The sequence below is a fragment of the Mustela nigripes genome, chromosome 4, assembly GCF_022355385.1.
Source record: "Mustela nigripes isolate SB6536 chromosome 4, MUSNIG.SB6536, whole genome shotgun sequence".
Taxonomy (NCBI): Eukaryota; Metazoa; Chordata; class Mammalia; order Carnivora; family Mustelidae; genus Mustela; species Mustela nigripes.
The window spans coordinates 138,922,864-138,946,383 of record NC_081560.1 but is presented as its reverse complement, the minus strand read 5'-3'; the positions used below and the strand labels follow the sequence as shown (position 1 = coordinate 138,946,383).

Below are 23,520 nucleotides of genomic sequence, written 5' to 3'. Positions count from 1 at the left end.
ACAGTCACTGGGGGTTTCCTGAGCCCTCAGGACATCCTGCCAAATCTCCCTAGAGACCATGCACAGGTGACTGACTCCGGGGTGGCAGAGACCTGGGGACAAGCTCTTGTGTCAAGCAGCTAGCAAGCCCTGAAGGACCAACCTCAAAGCTGATCAGTAGGTTAACAAGCCGGCTGGGGGCAGAATTCCGGTTGCTCCACTGCTTATGCCTCCTGCAAGCGGCCAACATCTCCCTGCTCCGGCCTGTGGAATCCACTTTGAAGTGTTCTCGCTCACTGGCCATCCCTCAGACAGGCCCTCCCACTGGCTAGCCTTTGCCCTTTCTAATTGCCCTGATCTCATCCCAACCTCCATAGCTGTGTTTAAAGTCCACCTCTAGGGAACACACAGATTGAGTGTTTGAGATAATCCCCGTCCCAGTCCTGCTTGACATCTGGCCAGCAGGCCGCGGACCTGGGCTTCCTGGGACGCTGGCTGGGGTTTGAGGAAAGACCTCAGTACCTACCTGGCTTCAGGATGAAGCTGGCCACCGGCTTCTTGATCCTGTGGCTCGGCCTGGAGGGTGGCCTGGCTCAGAGTGACAGCAGCCCCGAGGCTGAGGAGTCCTATTCAGACTGGGGCCTTCGGCACATCAGGGGCAGCTTTGAGTCTGTCAACAGCTACTTCGATTCCTTTCTGGAGCTGCTGGGAGGGAAAAATGGAGTCTGTCAGTACCGATGCCGATATGGTGAGTGCACACATGGCTTCTCCTGGTGGACTGCGGACAGCTGGAGCGGGCGCCCCATCTGTCATGCTCTTCTCCTTGTCAGCCCCCTCCTAAGTCGGCCTGCCAGACTCAACAAATACACACACAGGACTCCCGGTGAAATTTGATTTTCAAATTTGATTTTCAAATAAACAACCAATAATTTGCTAACGTATTTGAAATATTTGGAACCCCCTCACGCTGACAAATTATTGCTTGTTTGTCTGAAATACAAATTTCACTGAGCTTCCTGTATTTTTTCTAACAAATTTACTCCAGGGAGCCTGGTTCCCTGGGGCCATTTTAATGAATTTGTTGTGAGGCCAATTCTGAGGAAGAGGAGGCCGGAGGGTAGTGGTGAGGTGGGGGAGATGAGGGGTCTCTGGGAGCAGTTCCTAGGGATTAACACTGAGATGAACATTCGGAGAAAATTCCACCAGCCGTGAAACAGCCTCCTCAGTCACGCTGTGCTAAGCTTGGAGATGGAGTCTCCTTTCTCCCTCATGCAGTTCGCACCTTCTTTCCAGCTCTGTCCGTCTCTGAAGTGCCTCAGTGTGTCTGACCCTCCCAGGAGGGCGGTCCCTGCTGCTGTTGCCTGCAGGCCTGCAGGGGGTAGGGAGGGCTTGCTGCCAGCCCTCTCTGCCCACCATAGGGCGGGCCCCGAGCAGGCCTCGCACTGTCCCTCAGGCCTGGCGTCCGATGTACAGTTGTGAACGGGAAGGAGTTCTACGTTGCCTGAGTTGTAAAGAGCGGACCTGGGCATGTGGCTGCCAGGCATGTGGCTGCCAGGCATCGTCCCTGGTGTCAGGTCTCCCTTTTCTGCACCGGAAGTCTTGGAAGGTCAGCAGAGAGTGGGGCCCTGGACCTCGCAGCTGGGAGGTGGGGATAACTTTAAATGCAGCCGAGCATGTTTTCGAAAGATGCGCAGTTTCACGTAGCATTCATTTTATGCTTTAGTTTATCAAATATTTCATCAGGAGATTGGATGAAAAGAGTGAGTCAGCCTAGCTTAGCAGGAAACCATTTGAGAAATATTTTCTCCAAACACTTAACAGATAAAACGCAGCTTCGAGAGAGAGAAAGAGACTCAAAAAACCTGCTTAATTGCTGGACTCACCCCTTCCGTCTGGCTCACTCCCTTCTACCTTCGAGCCAGGGACATCACTTCCTGACGAACCACAAGTGACTCAGAGACAAGGGGTCATCCTTGCAGCAGAACCAAGTCTCGCAGGACACACGTTTTAGCCACATAGGGTTATGGTGAACAAAGGAGCTGCATCATCTTTGAGATGATCCCTTAGGGTAAAAAGTTGTCTGTGCTAGGACCCCCTGGACCACTGGTCCCCTCCTTGTCCAAGGTGGGTTGGACACACACAAGGCAGCCTTGTCACTGGACTGTGCTCACCCAATCTGTATCAATGGGGGGGTTAACTTACTTCGCCTATTGAATAAACACGGGTGCTGTTTTCCTGCCTGGAGAGACTCAGGTGTGTGCTTTGGCAAAGACATAACCACAGGGATTTTTTTTTTTTAGGAAAACAAGAATCATACCTTCTTCCTTCTCTAGCAAAAGAGCATGAAAAGATTTCAGCAAAATTTGGTTGTAAGCCTCTACCTCGGCAGGGTCAGCAGTCGGGGGTGGGGGATGGGGAATAGTCAACATCAAGAAGGCAAATAACTCCACTCTGAAAGCAGAGCCCGTAAGGAGGGGCCTGAAAAACACGTAGGAAATACGGGGTTAAGCCTTATTACCTTTGGAACTCAGTGGAGCCGAGAACCTGGGAAATATGGCCAAATGGTACGAAATATCCTCTCAGGTTGACTGTGAATCTAGCAGTCCTTGGAACAGATAATGCCTAATAATTAACTGGGTCTCTGTCCTTTCGCAGTTTGCTTTGTGATACACTTCTTGTGCTTCTTGCTTTAAAACAGTGGTTCTCATACCTTCTCGGCCTTTTGGCTACGATCAAGTGTAAAGCAGTGGTTCTCAAACTCCCCTATGCTTTGAATCATTCGGTGGGCTTGTTTAAAAGACTGCTGCCCCGACCCTCCCCCCCCCCGCCCGCCACCATCCCCCATGTTTCTGATTCTGATTGGGTAGGGCGGGAGGTCAGGGATCGAGCCAGAGAATTTGCATTTCTAAGAGTTCCCAGGTGATTCTGATGCTGGGGGTCCGGAGACCACACTTCTGAGAGAGATGGAAAAAAAAAAAATCTGCTTTGAAGGCTGCAATCTTTTGTCAGAAGAAATAATCTAGCAACAATTAGCCTGTAAGAAAAAATTTCTATTTGATAGGTACTTAGTCACTACTTAAAACTGTAGTTCTCTATCTTAGAAAGCCCTGCACTTAGCAAGCACCTGGGAGCTTTCGAAACTCCTGCAGCCCAAACCAATGTAATCCGAATCTCCGTGGGTGGGAGACCTCAGTACTTTTAATGTTTTCCAGGTGATTACCAAGTGCAGTTAAGGTATGGAGCGCTATTTTAGGAGGTCATTCTTGGAGAACTTCAGCCCATGGGTTGTTCTGACAGAGAAGGCGTATTTGTGTCCTACAACATTGTGTCAATGTTGGTTTCCCCACTTCTTAGATCTATAGCAGCTTATTTTCATGTCAACACACAAAATCTGTAATTGCCAAGGATCGGGCTATAAATACAATGAGATTCAGCAGGAATCAATAACAGATGTAACCCAACTGCTATATTCTGGAACTGCACAGGTGGTTCTTGAACCAGACTTTGAGAAATCACTAGTAATGGAAAAATCATGGGTTTGAACCGTGGGTGGGGGTGCGGGAATTCCATTGCCCTCGGGGACCTTGGGCAAGTTACCTAACTCAACTTTTGTTGAGTCACGTTGACAAATAGTGTTAATAACACCTACCTTACAACCCACAGGTTGTTAGAAGAATTAAAGATAATATATTTAAAGAATTAGTGCTACGTATGAAGCATGCCAGATACCGAACAAATTTTATAAGCGTGATGAGGAAGATGGTCTGATGAAGAGGTTAACTATGTATTCGGATTCTTCCCGTTCTCTTTCAAAATAAAATTTTAAAACACAGAAACCCCAGTGGCTGGACAACACCCTCTCAGCTTCTGGAAGAAATCATTGCATGATAATTTAAGTGTTCTGTGCCTTTATAAAGGTCTCTGGGTGAGAGCATCTGGTCCAGACTTTCTGTGTCTCGTAAAGCCTGGCGGAAGATACTGTCCACATTCATACTTTAATAAAAGGACCTCATGGTGAATTTTTTCTTGGGTTTAGTTCTAGAAAGCATATCTCTAAATATCAGACTTGTTTTTTCAAGAGGGCTTTTTATGTGTGAAATCTACAGCAAAATCTTAGGAACCTGTGAGTTTGTGTATTTTTCCCAGGGAAGGGATTCGCAGCCTGCATCCGATTCTTAAGGGGATCCATAGCCTGAGAAAAGAAACAGCCGCTGGTTTAGAGGCAAAGATTGTTCTCTTGCTGGGGTGACCAACTGTCCCGGTGTGCTGGTGACGGAGAGAGAAGAGTCAGGGTGGGGGTGGGGATTCCGGGGATGTGGATCGCCAGTACTAACACAAGGACAGTCCCAGGCAAACCAGGACAAGTTGGTCATCCTCCCTCCTGCAGTAACGTAATCTGTTTTAGTGACTGAAATAGAGTTTATTGCTTCAGTAAAATTGTCATAGTTCTGCTTTGTTCCCTTGATGTGCTCCTCATGCTATAGTTGAGTGTTTCTGGAAGGATATACTTTTTTTTTTTTTTAAAGATTGATTTATTTCTTTGCAAGAGAGCATGCACACTTGAGACCGTGCATCAACGGGGGAGGGGCGGAGGGCGAGGCTGAGAGAATTTCAAGCAGATTCCCCGCTGAGTGTGAGCCCAATGTGGGGCTCATCCTAGGACCCTGAGATCATGATCTGAGCCAAAATGAAGAGTAGGACACTTAATGACTGAGCCATCCAGGCGCCCCGGAAGGATATACATTCCAAATAAAGTACTTTGATTCTTTAGAAGATTTCTAGTGGAGCACAGCTGCTGCAAGAGCCAGCTGGGTGGGGAGAAGGGACACACCCTCCCGGGGAAGACAGAACCCTTGACCTGGGTCGTAAAGCCCAGACATTTTTACTGTTCTTTTCAGTGACTTGAACTGAAAGGAAAGAAAGGTTGAATCTGGGAGGCAGTGTGCGTGCCTGTGGCAGAACTCTGGTTCTGTGGCTAACCCTCCTCCTCCGTCTCCCTCATTTGTCTCTTAAGTGTCTGACGTGTTTTATGGTGTTTCACTTTGTTCAGAAGGTTTTTCATTTTCAGGAGATCAAGCCTGTCAGTCTTTATCTTCGTGGCTTCTCCATGTTGTATCTTGCTTAACAATCCATCCTCACATCCCAATTATAACAACCTTCTGCTGGTTTGTTTTCTGCGAAAGCAACCATAGCTAAAATGTAATGAATGACTGTGGCTGTGCTCCAATTAAACATTTTTATGGACACTAAAATTTGAGCTTCATATAATTTTCACATGACACAAAATATTATCCTTGTTTTGACTACCCCTCCACAACCATTCAAAACTATGAGAAGAATTTTTAGCTGGCAGGCTATACAAAAACGGGCAATGGGCTGGTCTCGGGCCATTGTTTGCCAACCCCTGCATGAGAGGATCAAGTGGTCAACCTCCCACTCCTGTAAATAACCAACACCAGAAAATAAAATTAATCTGTGGACATAGTACATTATCGATGCTTAGACTCAAAACATCAAACTGCGAAGACTCAATGCAACTCAAAATAACTCAAACTATAAGCTGAGGATATAGTAAATGATTTCTGCCCAGATTCAAACCATTGCCTTTTTTCTTAGAACTTTTCTCTCAAGCTTCATTCCTAAGTGGAATTCCTACAGCTATCATGAACTATTAAGTAAAAAAAAAAAAAAAAAAATCATCATAGCAGGACAGGTAGGAAGTGTCTGGAGTTGGAGTTCCATTAGATTTCAAACTGGTTTATTAGAATTTTATCTTCTGTGAGTCATCAAGTGCAAAAAGGCAGAGGGTAACCTAGGAAACTGCACTGCATCTGTTGCAAAAGCTCTTAATCAACAACATTATTAAAGAGATAAGTTTTATCACAAAATTTACACATTTGTTTCTTCATGAAAAAATCTCCCCCCTAATTTCTATAAAGCTCGTATGTGTGGGACATTTGTAAAAGAACAATTCAAAAAATAAATAAATAAAATTGCCATAATCATCTCACCTACAAGAAATGAGACAATTCACATTTAATTTATGGCATAGTGTGATTATATTCATATGTGTAATTTGATTGCTAACATTATTTAATACATTTTACCCATTCCCCAACTCCTGGTAATTCTCTCTTACAGACACACACACACACACACACACACACAGACGCGTGCACACACATGGTAGGTTGGTACTTTATCAGTGTAGGTTACATTTCTCAAGAACTTTGAAAAGTCATGTAGGGGTTACTGGTGGGCTGGTAGGCTCCACCAATAAGCACAGTTCCTCTCCATTACAAATAAGTAATGTTGGGTGAAAAGAAAGCATTTTTTAAAAATACACCCTCAGGCTAGAGTGGCATAAAAGGAAACCTATATATTTCAGTTGGAGGGGAACAGCAGTGCCACAGGGGTGAGTGGGGGCTGATGATAAAAACCTTGGAGTTTTTAGTCAGAACCATATGTAGACTCTAGGAGGGGAGGAATGACTTTTAATACTCATACAAAGAGGGGCTTCTTCTGAAGCTGAAGTCTTACTAAAATATTATACACCATGTGAAAAAATAATCCAATATGAGGGAGATGCAGGAGACACTAAAAACTGATTTAGCATCCCAAAGAATGGAAACCATAAAATAATATAACAAGAACATTTGAAATTATTAAAGAAATAAAAGAAGGACTAGAAAACACAATTTTAAAAAACCCAGAATTAAGTGAAAATGAATATACAGATTTAAAAAAAGGATCAAATAGGATTCCAAGAAGTGAAAATTATAGTCATTGAAAGAAAAAAACTCAGTGGATGGATTAAATAGAAGATTAGTGAACCTAGAGAGAATTTTAGTGAAATGAAAAATGGACTTGATGAGCTAGACAAAATTCAGTACAGAGACAGAGAAAAAGATGGAAAATGTAAAAGAGAAGTTAAAATATATAAAGGATAGTGTTAAGAAGATTTATCATGGGCACCTGGGTGGCTCAGTGAGTTAAAGCCTCTGCCTTTGGCTCAAGTCATGATCTCAGGGTCATGGGATTGAGCCCCACATCGGGCTCTCTGCTCAGCAGGAAGCCTGCTTCCTCCTCTCTCTCTGCCTGCCTCTCTGCCTACTTGTGATCTCTGTCTGTCAAATAAATAAATAAAATCTTAAAAAAAAAAAAAAGATTTATCATTCAATAATATGAGGCCCAGGAGGAGAAATTGGAGAGAATGAGGAAAGGAAAACATTCAGACAGTGGCTGTGAATTATCCAGATGTGTAGGAAACCAGGTCTTTGGATCATTCCAATCAGGAGAAGAGTATATAATCCACACCTAGATACAGTGCAGTGAAACTGTGAGGACATGAAGAAATTGGAATCCTTGTGCAGTGAAGGTGGGAACGTAAAATGGTGTAGTTGCTGAAGAACACAGTTGGATAGTTTCTCAAAAAGTTCAGCATTGCCTTACTATATGACCCAGCAATTCCACTCCTTAGGTATATGTCCCCAAAAGAATTGAAAACAGATATTTAAACAAATACTTGCATACTAGTGTTCACAGCAGCACTCTTCACAATAGCCAAGAGATAAAAACAACCAAAATGTCCATCAATGGATAGATGAATAAACAAATTGTGGTATATCCAGAGAATGGAATGGTATTCAGCCATAAAAAGAACTAAGTACTGATATATCCTACAACACAGATAAGCCATGAAAATATTATGTTAAGTGAAAGAAGGCAGTGACAAAATGTAACATATTGTGTGATTCCATTTATTCAAATATCCAGAATAGGTAAATCCCTAGAGACAAAGCAGAGGAGTGGTTGTCAGGGGTTGGGAGGAGGAGAGAATATGTTTAATGGGCATTTGGTCTCCTTAGGAGGGTGATGAAATGTTCTGGAAGTAGAAAGAGACAATGGTTGCACAACATTATGAATGTTCTGAATGCTGAACTGTATTCTTTAAGATAAAAATGTGAATTTCAACTTAAAAGGAAGAAAGTAGACAGACTTCATGAAAATGAAAAGCTTTGGCTATTCAAAGAATACCATCAAGAAAGTGAAGAGACAAGCCACAGAATGGAAGAAAGTATTTGCAAAGAAGACATGTGTGTGGCCAATAAGCACAGGAGAAGATGAACAACATTATTAGTTATTAGGGAAATGCAAATAAAAATGACCATGAATACCACTTTACACTCACTAGGATGTCTTTAATCGAAAAGATTATAACAAGTGGGGAGAGGATGTGGAGAAATTAGAACACTTACACATTGCTGTAAATGTAAAATGTATCAATGTAAAACTGTGCCACCACTTTGGAAAATAGTCTAGTAGCTCCTCAAAATGTTAAACAGAGTTAGCATCTGACCCAGAAGTTTTAGTCCTCTGGGGAAATGAAAACACATTGTCCACACAAAAAAATTTTTGTAGTAGCATTTTTTATAATCACCAAAAAGTGGGGAAAACCTCAATGCACATTATATTTACTGACAACAAAGAGAAATGAAATACTGATCCATAGCTACAACATTGATGAACCTTGAAAACATGATACTCAGTGAAAGAAGCAGACAGAAAAGGTCACATATTATATGATTTCATTTATGTGAAATGTCCAGAATAGGCAAATTTACAGAGACAGAAAGTTGATTAGTGATTGTCTAGTGCTGATAGATAGGCTCATCTTGGGAGAAACATACCTCCACTTCTGCCATATTCTCTACAGCGTTTAGACCAACCCTGGGACAACACATGAGGGCATGGACACCAAGAGACGGGGATCACTGGGAGCCATCTTGAACCGTGATCTCATATACACGTCCTACCAGAGAAACAAATACCAAACAGATTGTGGCAGAGACTGCTTCGTGTCTCCTATTATCTTCCCCCTTTTCTATAGTAATAAGTCCCTCCTCCCCAATTTTAAGCTGGGCTCACGGATTCCTACATTGAAAAAAGACTTAAATTCCTAGCCCACTTTTGCAACTAGGTACTGCTGTTTGATTAAGTTCGGCCAAAAGGAAATAAGAGAAAGTCATGTGTGTACCATTGTAGAGTGTGTTTATTTTTATTTTTTTTTAAGATTTTATTTATGTATTTATGTGAAAGCAAGAATGAGAGAGAGAGAGAGCACCAGAAGGGAGAGGGTCAGCGGGAGAATCAGATTCCCTGCTGAGTAGGGAGCCCCATGAGGGACTTGATCCTGGAACTCCAGGATCCTGACCTGAGCCAAAGGCAGCTGCTTAACCAAATAAGCCACCCAGGTGCTCCTGGAGTGTGTTTATTAATGAGTGGGGGCTGTGACCCTTCTACCTCCTCTTTTTATCCTGCTGCTTGTAGTATGTATGTGGTACCAGAAGCTCCATCTTGAGCCACGAGAGTTGCATTCTAGAGCTGGTAGAGCAGAAGGCTAGAAGCATCGTGGGTTCCAGAAAAGTGCAGATTTGCCATATGAGACTTATGATCCTTAATTCTGGATTATGATATACTCTATTTAGTTTAAGCATCTGAATAATACACTATGTGAGGAACAGAATAAATGCATGGTGAAAGTTATAATACTCTATTGAAGGACATGAAGGAAGACCCAAGTAAATAGAAAATCATATTATGCCCATGTCTGGGGAGATAGAATATTCTAAGAAAAGTCAGTTGTCTACAGAATAATCTATAAAGTCAATGTATTTTCAATCAAAATCCTGCACTATCTCTTGTAGAATTTACTAAGTTGACTCTAAAATTTAATTATAAGACAATAGGTTCAAGAATAGTAAAAAAAAGAAGAAGAAGGAAGGAGGGCTTTAAAGCAGAGACTTAGTATCTAAAAATTAAAACAAGGGAGTGTAAAGGGGGGCTTCAATTGTACTTGTAACATTTAATTAAACAAAAAGTATGGATAGCAAGTTTGGCTATGTTAACATTAATTATGTTTGTGTAATGGGTACATGGGTATTTGTTTCTCTGAAGTTTTTCTTCAATTTTGAAATATTTCATGATATCAAATAATTAAAAATGAAATACCTTGTAGGAGAAGGTAAAAGAAAAGAATGATTAAAGAAATACTATGTGCCTCACTCTGAAGATTAATTCTTAGCTGATTTCCTTAGTTTTTTCCTCTGTCTTGCATTTCCTAAAAAAAGGCAAAGGAATGTAGTGGATTGGAAGAACATGGGCTTTGGAGACATAAAACAAGAAATCTGGATTTATATGTCATTTCCCCCACTTGGCACACAACTTAGATAAATTACACTCCCCTTAGTCCCATTTTCCTTATCTGGATAACAGAACAAAAATACTCATTGCCAGGACCGTCCTGCAAGATTCTCTTTATCTATGATGACTACCATTGATAACATTGACAAAGCTTCTCTCTACAGAACTGCAAGATTATAAAATAACTCAAAAGCCATGTAGCAGAAACCAAGAAATTATAAGCCTGTCAGATTGTTTCGGCTTAGTTCTATGATACAAAGCTTCAAATACTGCCTGGTGATGTTTTCTTTGCTCTTTGATCAACAATGCTTTGCTTACATTTATGAACCTTGGAAAATTTTCTTCAAGTTATTCCAAAAAAATTTGAGGTACTGCTAAAGTTCTGATTTGTTAAGCATGTGATCAGGCAATGTTCTGCTTTGTCTTACAATGGATGGAGGAGATTTTATTTTATTTATTTATTTATTTATTTATTTATTTATTTAAGAGAGAGAGAGAGAGACAGCACAGGCAGGGGGAACAGCAGAGGAAGAGGGAGAGGGAGAAGCAGGCTTCCCACTGAGCAGGGAGCCCAACAAGAGGCTCAATGCCATGACCCTGGGAACATCACCTGAGCTGCAGGCGGATGCTTAACTGACTGAGCCACCCAAGCGCCCCTATTCTATTTTGTTTTTAAAAATTTACCCATTCATTTTAGTGAGAGAGAGAGCATGAGCACAAGCTGGGGGAAGGGCAGAAGGAAAGAAAAAGAATCTCAAGCAGACTCCCCACTGAGCATGTAGCCTGATGTGGGACTCAATCTCATGACCTCGAGATCGTGACCTGAGCTGAAATCATGAGTCAGATGTTTAACTGACTGAGTCAACCAGGTGCCCCACTACACCTTGAATTTAGTTCCATTTTGCCATGTACCTGATCTCCAAAGTCACGCACTTAAGAAACATTAGAGAAAGGCTTGTATTGTTAAATACTTCCCTCTTAGGACCACACTTGCTGTATCTCAAAGGTTCTGAACTGTTGTGTTTTAATTTTCATTTGTTTCCATGAATTTAAAAAAAATTCTTCTTTAATCTTCTGGTTGACCCATTCTTTCTTTAGTAGGATGCTCTTTAACCTTCATATATTTGTATTCTGCTCTTCATCCTTGACAACATCTGTCATTTCCTAACTTGTTAATTTTAGCCATTCTGACTGGTGTTTTGATTTGCATTTCCCTGATGGCAAGTAATGTTGAACATTTTTTCATGTGTCTGTTGGACATTTGTATGTCTTCTTTGGAGAAATATCTGTTCATGTCTTTTCTCCATTTCTTTTTTTTTTTTTAAGATTTTATTTATTTATTTGACAGACAGAGATTACAAGTACACAGGCAGAGAGGGAGAGAGGAGGAAGCAGGCTCACCACTGAGCAGAGAGCCTGATGCAGGGCTCAACCCCAGAACCCTGAGATCATGACCTGAGCTGAAGGCAGAGGCTTTAACCCACTGAGCCACCCAGGTGCCCCTTCTCTCCATTTCTTGACTGGATTATTTATTTTTCGGGTGTTGAGTTTGATAAGTTCTTTATAGGTTTTAGATATTAGCTCTTTATCTGATAAGACATTTGCAAATATCTTCTCCCCTTAGGTTGTTCTAGTTTTATTGACTGTTTCCTTTGCTGTGCAAAAGCTTTTTATCTTGATGAAGTCCCAATAGTTCATTTTTGCTCTTGTTTCTTTTGCCTTTGAAGACATGTCTAGCATGAAGTTGCTGATGCTGAGGTCACAGAAGTGCTGCCTGTGTTCTCCTCTAGGATTTTGATGAATTCCAGTCTCACATTTAGGTCTTTCATCCATTTTAAGTTTGTTTTTATATGGTATAAGAAAATGGTCCAGTTTCATTCTTCTACATGTAGCTGTCCAATTTTCCCAATGCAATTTTTTTGAAAGACTTTCTTTGACCATTGGATATTCTTTCCTGCTTTGTCAAGAATTAGTTGAATATAGAGTTGAGGGTCCATTTCTGGGCACTCTATTCTGTTCCCTTGATCTATGTGTCTGTTTCTTGTGCCAGTACCTTGAAGTACCAGAGTCTGTACTTGTACTTGTACTAGAGCTTGAAGTCTGGAATTGTATGCTCCTAACTTGGGAGCAACCAATTATACCAATTAATAACAAAATTAAAGGAATGCATTGATAATAATACAATAATAAGGGGACTTTAACACCCTACTCACAGCAATGGACAGATCATCTAAGCAGAATCAACAAGGAAACAAGGACTTGGAATGACACACTGGACCAGATGGACTTCATAGATATATTCCGAGCATTCCATCCTAAAGCAACAGAATATACTTTCTTCTTGAGTGCACATGGAACATGCTCCAGAATAGATCACATACTGGGTCACAAGTCAGTTCTTAACTGGTACCAAAAGATTGGGATTATTCCCTGCATATTTTAGACTACAGTGCTTTAAAACTTGAACTCCATCACATTCGACTGCCACTGTTGGTGGGAATGCAATCTGGTGCAACCACTTTGGAAAACAGTATGACTTCCTCAAAAAGTTAAAAATAGAGCTACCCTATGACCCAATTGCAGTACTAGGTATTTATCCAAAGGATATAAACCTAGTGATTCAAAGGGGCAATGCACCCCAATGTTTATAGCAGCAATGTCCACAATAGTCAAACTATGGAAAGAGCCCTGATATCCATCAACAGATGAATGGATAAAGAGGTTATGGTACACATACACAATGGAATATTACTCAGCCATCAAAAATTTGAAATCTTACCATTTACAATGAAGTAGACAGGACTAGAAGATATTATGCTAAGTAAAATAAGCCAGTCAGAGAAAGACAAATATCATATGATTTCACTTACATGTGGAATTTAAGAAACAAAACAGAGGATCATTGGGGAAGGTAGGGAAAAATCAAACAAGACTAAATAAGAGAAGGAGTCAAACCATAAGAGACTCAACTACAGGAAGCAAACTGAGGTTGCTGGAGGGGATGGGCGTGGAGGGATGGGGTAACAAGGGTGATGGGCATTAAGGAGGACACGTGATGTAATAATGAGCCCTGGATGTTATACGCAACTGCTGAATCACTGACTTCTACCTCTGACACTGATAATACACTATATGTTAATTAACTGATTTTAAATAAAAGAATAAATAATGAAAATTAGAAAATAAAAAATAAAAACAAAACATGAGAATTGTTAGTAGATGAATGCTCATAAAATTCTTAGAGATTAGGAGAAAAACACCAAACCAGTCTGAAAATTATTACCCTTTTATGACATTATCATCATTATCACCATCATTACCACCTAACTGGGATGTGCCTATCTGGTGAGGAATGATGACTTTTAAAGGAAAAATTGAATATGATTTTAGATTATTTTTATTCGATGAATGTTCCCAAATGCTTAATTTCTAAATATTTCTCCCTGCTTTTTTCCTCTCTTTCTCTTGCTAGGAAAGGCACCCATGCCCAGACCCGGCTACAAGCCTCAGGAGCCCAACGGCTGCAGCTCCTATTTCCTGGGTCTTAAGGTACCAGAAAGTGTATGTACCACCATCATTATTTTCTTAGTTGATCGGTTTTAATGAAGGGAAGTCAATGAGTTATCCCTGATGGGCATAATCATTTATGGAATATAGTTGAGCAGTAAAATTGTTTTAAATTGGAGGGATGCCTGGGTGACTTAGTCATTTAGGCATCTGCTTTTGGCTCAGGTCATGATCTGAAGGTCCTGGGATTGAGTCCCGCTCAGCAGGGAGCCTGCTTCTCCCTCTGCCTGCCACTGTCTCTCCTTATGTTCTCTCTCTCTCTGACAAATAAGTAAATAAAGTCTTCAAAAAAACTGGACACAGAGTAAGGGAGATAATTTTCAAAGAATGTATCTGATTTCCTCTTATCAGAGGCAGCTGTGCCTCAGATAAGACCTTGTGTAATGAACTTGAAAATCACCACTGCAAGTATAAGCCAAATTTTAAGGGCTCAAACAAAACTTCCTATGAAATCTAACAAGTCTGACTTATGTAGATCCAGTGAAACTTTTCCTGTGATGTGCTGGAGTCATTGGCACTGAGCAGCAAAGACTTTTGTAAGTGGTTGATTTCATGCTGGTAACATCAGATCGGCTATTAAGAGTATTAAGATCACAGAAATCTACACATACCCACCCACATACAAGCATCCAGCCCCCAGCCACAAACCCCACCTAGGCACTGGCTAAACATTTCTCTTCATGCTGCTGGCCATTTCTCAAACTACTGACCTCCCCTGAAAACAAATAATAAACTGATTGATTTTAAGACCTCTTGGAGGCCCCTTTATCTGTTTTACTTCAAAAAAGAGGAGTGATGTAAAATGGAGGTGGAGAGATTTTACATCTAAGCTATGATTTTGAATTCTGCCTTAATCAGGCAGAAATTTCACTTTTTGGCTGATTCAAAAGATTTTACTTTGTAATAGTTTTCTAAGCAGCATAATGTTTATTTTTCTATCAAAAATGCTGCCCCCTGGGGCACATGGGTGGCTTAATCGTTAAGCCTCTGCCTTCAGCTCAGGTCATGACCTCCGGGTCCTGGGACTGAGACCCTCATCTGGTTTCCTGCTCAGTGGAGAGTCTGTCTCTCCCTCTCCCTCTGTATGGTACTCCCTCTGCTAGTGCTCTCTCTCAAATAAATAAAGAAAATCTTTTAAAAAAAAAAATGTTGCCCACCAATGTGGCGTTTTTGTGCAAATTGGGAAAATGTCTCCTTTCCTCTTCCATTTGTCAGAAATTTATCCTAATATAACAATTGTTAGAAGAGGAAATTTGCCATCGACTAGACATTTTTCTTTCTCTTTCTTTCTTTCTTTTTCTTAAAGATTTTATTTATTTATTTGAGGGAGAGAGACCACAAGTAGGCAGAGAGGCAGGCAGGGGGCGGGGGGAAGCAGGCTCCCTGCCGAGCAGAGAGCCCGATGCAGGGCTCGATCCCAGGACCCTGAGATCATGACCTGAGCCGAAGGCAGAGGCTTAACCCACTGAGCCACCCAGGAGCCCCATCCATCTTTTTCTCTTTTTCTTTCTTTCTTTCTTTTTTACAGATTTATTTATTTATTTGAGAGAGAGATCATGAGAGAGCGAGGGGAGGAACATAGGGAGAGGGAGAGAGAATCTTTAGCGGGCTTCTGCTGAGCACAGAGCCCAGCAAAAGTCTGCATCCCACGATCCTGAGATAACAACCTGAGCCAAAACCAAGAGTCAGACACTGAGCTGACTACACCACTCAGGCACCCTGTCTAGACATGTTTCCTAAGAAATGAACAAATCCATGATGTCTTGTGGGGAGCTGTCCCCTTTGATAGGATGCTTTTGCACATTGCACAACCCGCATGGCCATAGGCCCAGCCTTGTCTACAATCAACAACACACGTACGGAGACAGAGGAAAGGAAATCTTTTCAAATATTTATTTATATTAGAGAAATCTCTTTTTTGGCTCTTATACTTGATACCAATTTAGTAGCTATGGAAGCAGTATTCAAACTGCTATAGAAATGTACAAGTGGATGGAAATTATTAAGATGGACACATTACTGCTTCAGCAAGGCTTGACTTGTGAACAAATTTTTCCCTTCCTTCGTTCTTGAAACCTCCCCCTCCCCATCACTGTTTTCCTGTAGAACCTTTGTTCTAGGAACTCGGTATGGATGTGAATGCTTAGTAACGAGACGTGGATGGCTGGCACCGGTGTATGAAGACACAGGGGACACGGCTGGTAGCATGAACCAGATTCCTACTGACACTGCCCCGATCCTGTATTTTCCTATACATCCTCTCTCAGCCTCTTACCCCAGGATGGGCGTGAAGTCTTGGAGCCATTGGCCTCCTGCAGCCTCCTTTGCCTGACAAAGGAGTAAACTATGTCCCTTCTTTATCCCCAAACTGTCTTCATATTACATATCTTGGCTCCAGAGCCCAGAGGTAGTTTTCAACAACAGTAGACACTTTATTTTGGGAGCAATGTCATTTGGTTTATTGGTACAAGTATTGTATAGAACTAGTTCAAGTATTTCCAATTTAGTTGGCTTGAATGATAGCAACAATACTCACTGAATTTTCAATTACCTCTGCTGGGTTATATGTTTAGTTGGAAGCATGAAGTGTAAGTAAAATGGAAGGAATCAGATGATAGGAATCTGCCCAGAAATGCACAGCCCAGGCTGTTGCCTTGTCTAATGAGTGACATTACCTCTTCATGTAACCATCTAGTTGTTTTTTTTTTTCTTTCTCTCAGAAGGGCATTTTAAACAGCCAATGTCCATATTTTGCCCTTAGGTCTGCCCTTAGGTGGCCTTGGAGTAAAAGTTCAAATAATGGACCATTTAAGGTGGAAAGGATCTATAATAACTGCTTAATCAATCACTCCCCACCCTCACCATGAACCCAGATTTTCACAGTCTCCCCTCAGGTCCAAGACTCTACGATCAAAAGAACCACGGAAGATTGTAAGATGCTGTTCCTATGTCTAGACGCCCCTGATCCAAACTATTTCACAGAACACAGAACCGTCACTCTCTGCAATCATTCATTCTATCGTGTCTTTGCCTTTATCAGAGTCTTTATCAATTCTTACCAGTTACTTTGGAAGTCAGGGCCCTCCACCAACTCGCCTTTCTCTCTAAGTAAAAAGTAATAAAAAACACAAACAAATACATCTTTGCTAAGCCCTTGAAAGACTAAACAAACTGACTTGCTCACGTATGATTTGCTCATATATGATTTGTTCTCCTTTCTTTACCTGCTACACCCGAAGTCTACCTTCATCCCTGATAAGCTTCTCCAAAAAAAACCCCACAAAAAACCATGTAAAGTTATCAGACTCTAGATGTGGCATTCAATGAACCTTGTTGCTCAGTTTATGCCACAACATTTGCAACTGTTTATAGGAGGCTTAGTACATGTCCGTGTGTGTTTTAGATCTCACCATTGACCGCAGTCTGCCCTCGGTCAGGAGCCACACGTTCTAGGCCCCACCCTGCTCCCTGACACATACACACACTTTTAAAAAAGTGTGGGATGGGTCCCTAATAAATGCTGGTGACCTCTTGACGAATGGAGGCTTAATTTTTCATACCTCTGAGCCTTCGGATGCTTTGCTCAAGCATAATCTCATACGACATCGCTTTTGGTTGAATTCAGAGGTCCTGCAGCTCTGCCTTCTTCTGATCTCTATTTTTATCACTGCAGTGACCTGCAAATTTGAAAATTACTACAGTTAAAGGAAAAAGAGGGAAATGAACTGTTCAGAGTTGATAATCTAAAACTAAACCATGATTGAAACTTAACATCCTGTCACTGTCACCCGGATGGATTCTCTCAAGTGTCTGGTCTTTCAGAAAGGATCTGAATGTGTAACAGGAATTTGAGGGCTGGCTAGTTCTTAACAAGGAGGGCAAGGTTGCCTCAGGTCCTTGGTCTGAACGTGGCATTTTCTTCCTTCACTTTTCCCCAGATGGACTTGGGCATCCCAGCAATGACCAAGTGCTGCAACCAGCTGGACGTCTGTTATGACACTTGTGGTGCCAATAAGTATCGCTGTGATGCCAAATTCCGATGGTGTCTCCACTCGATCTGCTCTGACCTGAAGCGGAGCCTGGGCTTTGTCTCCAATGTGGAAGGTAGGTATCTTAAGGGCGTCTGCTGGTGGGCAGGGAGATCGGCTCCTGTGTTCATACAGAAATGTATCCAGAGCCCCTTTCCACAAAGAGACCATTAGAGCTCACCGAACTTTCTTTCTAGAACACTGTGACAAACATAAGAAGGGTGAAGGAAGATTCTGGGCATTCCTTCACTAAGGTTCTTGCTTCCCTGCCCAGGAGCTGCTGGCCCCACTCCTGATGGACAGGGCCACACCAAAGTCTTCCCAGAGATATAAAAATCTATCCTTTAAGACCGGAGAAAGAGTTGCCCAATTGGCTTTGGCTATTCATTCCACGATTAAATAATTTTCCATATCAGGAGTTATTCTATATAGGACCGCTTGGTTTGGGTTAAGCCCTTTTTTCCTTATTTTGTTCTCAATTGGGCAAAGAATTTTTAAAAACCTATCCTTTCTATGTAAAGCCCTGTGTATTCTTGAGGATAATTATTTTTAAACAACTGCTTAGCTACTAGGTTTCTAGCACTGATTGTGTAATTTCTTTTCCCTAATTCACCTTAGGAAAAGCTTTAATCATTTAGTTTCCAAAGCCAGAGCATTACATCCAGGTTTTAGTATTATGTAGTTTTAGATGGCAAAGTTCGACATTTAAGCTTCTAAGGAGCTGGCCTCATGCCACTGAGAAAGTCAGCAGTAGAAAGAATCTTGTATTGTTTTCATAGATTAATGTCTGGAGTGTAGTCCTAAAGGGAATGTGTGAAGGCTTGAATATATGAATAATTAATTAGGCCCCATAAAAAGGAGTATTACTCTATCCGTACTGACAAAAGGTGAGTAAGTACTTGTTTCTAATCTAGGGTCAGGTCAAGTTACTTCCTCTAAGCAACATTCTATTGATTCTTTTTTCTAAATATCTCTTTGACATACCACTTGCCTGGTTACTGCAAGTTAATCTAATCTCTGGGTCCCATCCAATCTATTTTCCCCATAGGGACCAGATATATTTTTGTACCACATGAATCCAGTCATTTTTACCCTCTGTGTAAGTTCTTCAATTGGTTCCTCTTCCTTGGGATTAAATCCAAACCCATATGATATATGTAGCCTTTTCTGATCTGGCCCTATCCTACCTCTCCAGCATCATAGTGCTTATTTGGGATTTCTCTCCTGACTTCTGCCATTCCAAACTCCTTGAGTTGATGGACTATAGCTTTCTGCTTGGAGCATTCTTTTCTTTTTTTTTTTTTTTTAAAGATTTTATTTATTTATTTGACAGAGATCACAAGTAGGCAGAGAGGTAGGCAGAGAGAGAAGGAAGCAGGCTCCCTACTGAGCAGAGAGCCCGATGCAGAGATCGGGCTGGGATCATGACCTGAGCTGAAGGCAGAGGCTTAACCCACGGAGCCACCCAGGTGCCCCAGATCTTTGCCTCTTCTTAAATTGGATTTCTTGTCTTTTTATTATTGAATTGTAAGGGCTCTTTATATATTCTGGACATATGTCTCTTATTGAATATAGATTTCACTAATATTTTTTCTCATTTTGTGTTTTTGTTTTTACATTCTTTTTTTTTAAAGATTTTATTTATTTTTTTTACTTGTCAGAGAGAGAGAGAGCAGAAGCAGGCAGAGTGGTAGGCAGAGGCAGAGAGAGAAGCAGGCTCCCCGCTGAGCAAGGAGCCTGATGTGGGACTCAATCCAGGACCCTGGGACCATGACCTGAGCTGAAGGCAGTGACTGAACTGACTGAGCCACCCAGGCATTCCTTGTTTTTACAGTCTTTTTTTTTTTTTTTTTTTAAGATTTTATTTATTTTTTTGACAGAGATCACAAGTAGATGGAGAGGCAGGCAGGCAGGCAGAGAGAGAGAGAGAAGCAGGCTCCCTGCAGAGCAGAGTCCCATGCGGAACTCGATCCCAGGATCCTGAGATCATGACCTGAGCCGAAGGCAGCGGCTTAACCCACTGAGCCACCCAGGCACCCTTGTTTTTACATTCTTGATGAAATTACTTGTAAAGCAGAAGTTTTACATTCTGATTAAGTCCAATTTATCTATTTTTTTTTTGTTGTTGTTGCTTCTACTTTTGGTGTCATTTGTAAGAAGGCTTTGTAATCAAGGCTTCTCTTGATTTTGACTAGATCATGATCTCAGGGTTGTGAGACTGAGCCCTGCTTTGGGTTCCATATTCAGTGGGGAGTCTGCTTGAGAGTCATTCCCTCTGCTTCTCCCCCTGCTCTTTCTCTAAAATAAACAAATCTTTTAAAAATATATTGAGACAAATGAAAATGAAAATACAACATTCTTAAACTTATGAGATGCAGCAAAAACAGTTCTAAGAGGGAAATTCATAGCCATAAATACCTATATCAAGAAAAAAAGAAAGATCTTGAACAAACTCTAGCTTTACTCCTCAAGGAAATAGAAAAACAAAAGCGATGGAACCCAAAGTTAGTGAAAGAAAGGGAATAACAAAGATCAGAGCAGAAATAAATGAAATGAAGGCTAAAATAACAATAGAAGAGATAAATGAAATTAGGAGCTCTTTTTTAAAAGGTGAACAAATAGGCAAACCTGTAGCTAGACTCACTAAGAATAAAAGAGAGAGAACTCAAAGAAATAAAATCAGAAATTGAAGAGGAGACATTACAACTGATACCACAGAAATACAAAGGATCACAAGAGACTACTATGAATAATTATATGTCACAAGTTGGACAACAGAGGAGAAATGGGTAAATTCCTAGAAACACACAACCTACAGAGACTGGATAATGAAAAAATAGAATCTGAAAAGACTGATTATTGTAGCGTGATTGAATCAGCAATTAACAATCTCCCAACAAATGAACAAGATGGATTTTTAAAGTGGCTTCAACATTTAAAGAAGAATTAATCACCCATTTAAATAGCTTCATCATTTAAAAAAATTAATACCGGGGCACCTGGGTGGCTCAGTAGGTTAAAGCCTGTTCCTTCAGCTCAGGTCATGATCCCAGGGTCCTGGGATCAAGCCCCGCATCAGGCTCTGTGCTCTGCAGGGAGCTTGCCTCCTCCTCTCTCGCTCTGCCTGTCTCTCTGCCTACTTGTCTGTCAAATAAATAAGTAAGATCTTAAAAAAAAATCAATACCAATCCTTCTCAAACTCTTCCAAAAAACAGAAGAGGACACAACACTTCCAAATTCACTTTATGAGGCCAGCATTACCCTGATACCCAAACTAGACAAAGACACCACAGGAAAAGAAAATTAGAGGTCAATATCCCTGATGAACATACATGCAAAAACCATCAACAGAATTGTAGCAGACCTAATTCAACAATACATTAAAAGGATCAGACATCATAATAAAGTGGGATTTATTCAAGGGATGCAAGGATGTTTCAACATGAGCAAACCAGACAATGCGAAGCAACACATTAACAAAATGAAGGATAAATATCATACAGTCATTTCAATAGATGCAGAAAAAGCATTTTAATGAAATTCAATATACATTTGTGATGAAAACTCTCAACACAATAGGTATAGGGGGAATATATCTCAACATAATAAAGGCCACACATGACAAGCCCACAGTTAACATCATGCTTAATGGAGAGAAGCTGAAAGCTTTCCCTCTAAGATTAGGAATAAGACAAGAAAGCTCACTTTCACCACTTTTATTTAACATAGTATTAGAAATATTCTAGCCAGAGCAATTAGACAAAAAGAAGAAATAAAAGACATTCAAATTGAAATGGAAGATGTAACATTATCACTATTTGCAGATGACATAATATCATATATGCAAAACCCTAAAGACTCCACCAAAAAATTGTTAGAATTAATAAATTCAGTAAAGTCGCAGGATACAAGATTAATATACAAAATCAGTTTTGTTTCTATACACTAATAATGAATTATCAGATAGAGATATTTAAAATTTTTTCATTTACAATTGCATCAAATGCATAAAATACCCAGGAATAAATTTAACCAAGGAGGTGAAAGACCTGTGCATTGAAAACTATAAGACACTGATGGGAGAACTGAGAATGACAGAAATAAATGGGAAGATATTCAGTGATCATGGATTAAAAGAATTAATATTCTTACAATGTGCATACTACCCAAAACAATCTACAGATTCACTATAATTCCTATCAAAATTCTAATGGAAGGTGTTCTGAGATGCCTTCCCTAATAACTCTTACCCCGAGAGAGAGAGACTCTTTCTCTGGGTTCCCATACAACCTGATGTCACTTCCATAATGGTGTAGTGTAACCATTTGTTTACCTATCCATCCTGTCTTCTTTGTCCAAACTGTGAGTACTTGGATTGGGATCTCTTTGGTCTTTGTGTTCCTGATGCCTAAGAGAATTATTGACCAACATACATGTTTTTCCAAGGAGTGAATTGTTACTCATCCCACACTTGAACAGAAAGTTATTGGGAACATGGTAGAGTTATTTAGGGAGTATTCTGCAAAAATGATAGGGTTTCCATGGAGTGAGCATAGTGGTATGGGAGCTTCTGATTGCTAAGCATAATTTTGACCTGGAGGCCCATAAAAGAAGGGTATCCCAAAGTATATTCTGCTTTACTAGATTGAATAGAAGCTTATGAAAAAGCTTCTCTTTCATGTATGTTTTTCTTTTTAATTCTGTATTTGGATTACTGCATTTACTTTCCTCCAGGTATCATGTCATCCTTGGAATTACATTGCTTCTTAAAATTACTCAAACTACTTGGGGTAGTCTTGTATGTTAACCTTTTATTTCTCTTCATCTTTTTCAAGTAGCCTGTGATTCTCTGGCTGATACTGTGTTCAATACCGTATGGACCCTGGGCTGCCGACCCTTTATGAATAGCCAACGGGCAGCCTGTATCTGTGCAGAAGAGGAGAAAGTAGAGTTATGAGAAAGAGGTGATCCCTTCCTGGTTTTGAGTGACACCACGGCTCTCAGTCTCTGAGATGATAGTGTGGCAGATGTGTCTCATCCTTGCTTCCAAAAGTTTGGATATCACAAAGCAAGAGAAGGAAAGCCTTATTCTACTGCTGAGAAGTGAGTCCCATCCCTTGAGGAGAATTGGAAAAAAGCCATGGAGTGATTTGAAGACTACTCTTCATTTTAACAATGGTTTCTCCAACTGAGACACATTTTCCTGGCAATTCAGTTCTTAGTTTAAAGACTAAAATAAAGACTAAAATACTGGGATTCCTGGACTTGGTTTTTATATTCACAAGTGAAATATTGGAGAGTCCACCCATTTGGGAGGTAAGGACTTTCCTCTGGTCCATCTTTCAGTTGCCAGTAAGCATCTCACATTTAATAAATAGTACTTTTAGAAAAGAGATGAATGACTTCCATTCTCACCACTCTGCTTCTGTTTCACTTAGAGGAGAACAGAACCCATCCTGGTAAGTTCCACCATTGATAACCATTTTTCCCACTAGTGTTGGAGAGATGAGAACAGGAGGGCAAGGTCAGAGACTTACCTGGATAAGGCCAATGAAGATGGAGGTCAGATAGGTTAGGTCTCTGAGGTTCCATTTTTTTTTCTTCAATAAACTATTCCTGTTGATATTCCCAATTCCTAAGTGGTGTTAGTATCATGTTAAAATCTGAGAAGTATGTGTTAAAAATTGCCACTGAAAATAGCTAGAATTCCCTGAAATCTGAGGGGTTACAAACAGTCAATCCC

The 23,520-nt window shown here is 40.8% G+C and overlaps 1 protein-coding gene across 4 annotated transcripts; it reads left to right on the top strand.

Annotated features, from left to right (window-relative positions):
- The first annotated feature begins 367 nt into the window (after positions 1-367).
- Positions 368-23,409, top strand: PLA2G12B (phospholipase A2 group XIIB). 4 transcript variants are annotated; one of them, XM_059397722.1, is made up of 4 exons: positions 368-727; positions 13,655-13,731; positions 17,688-17,853; positions 22,613-23,409. In XM_059397722.1, the coding sequence occupies exons 1-4, from the start codon at positions 517-519 to the stop codon at positions 22,732-22,734; spliced, it is 576 nt and encodes a 191-aa protein (XP_059253705.1). In that variant the 5' UTR covers positions 368-516; the 3' UTR covers positions 22,735-23,409. The 4 variants fall into 4 exon arrangements, with proteins under 4 accessions (XP_059253705.1, XP_059253704.1, XP_059253703.1 ...); XM_059397721.1 differs by having other exon boundaries at positions 369-727; positions 13,655-13,743; positions 22,616-23,409; XM_059397720.1 differs by having other exon boundaries at positions 370-727; positions 13,655-13,743.
- Positions 23,410-23,520: the final 111 nt, after the last annotated feature.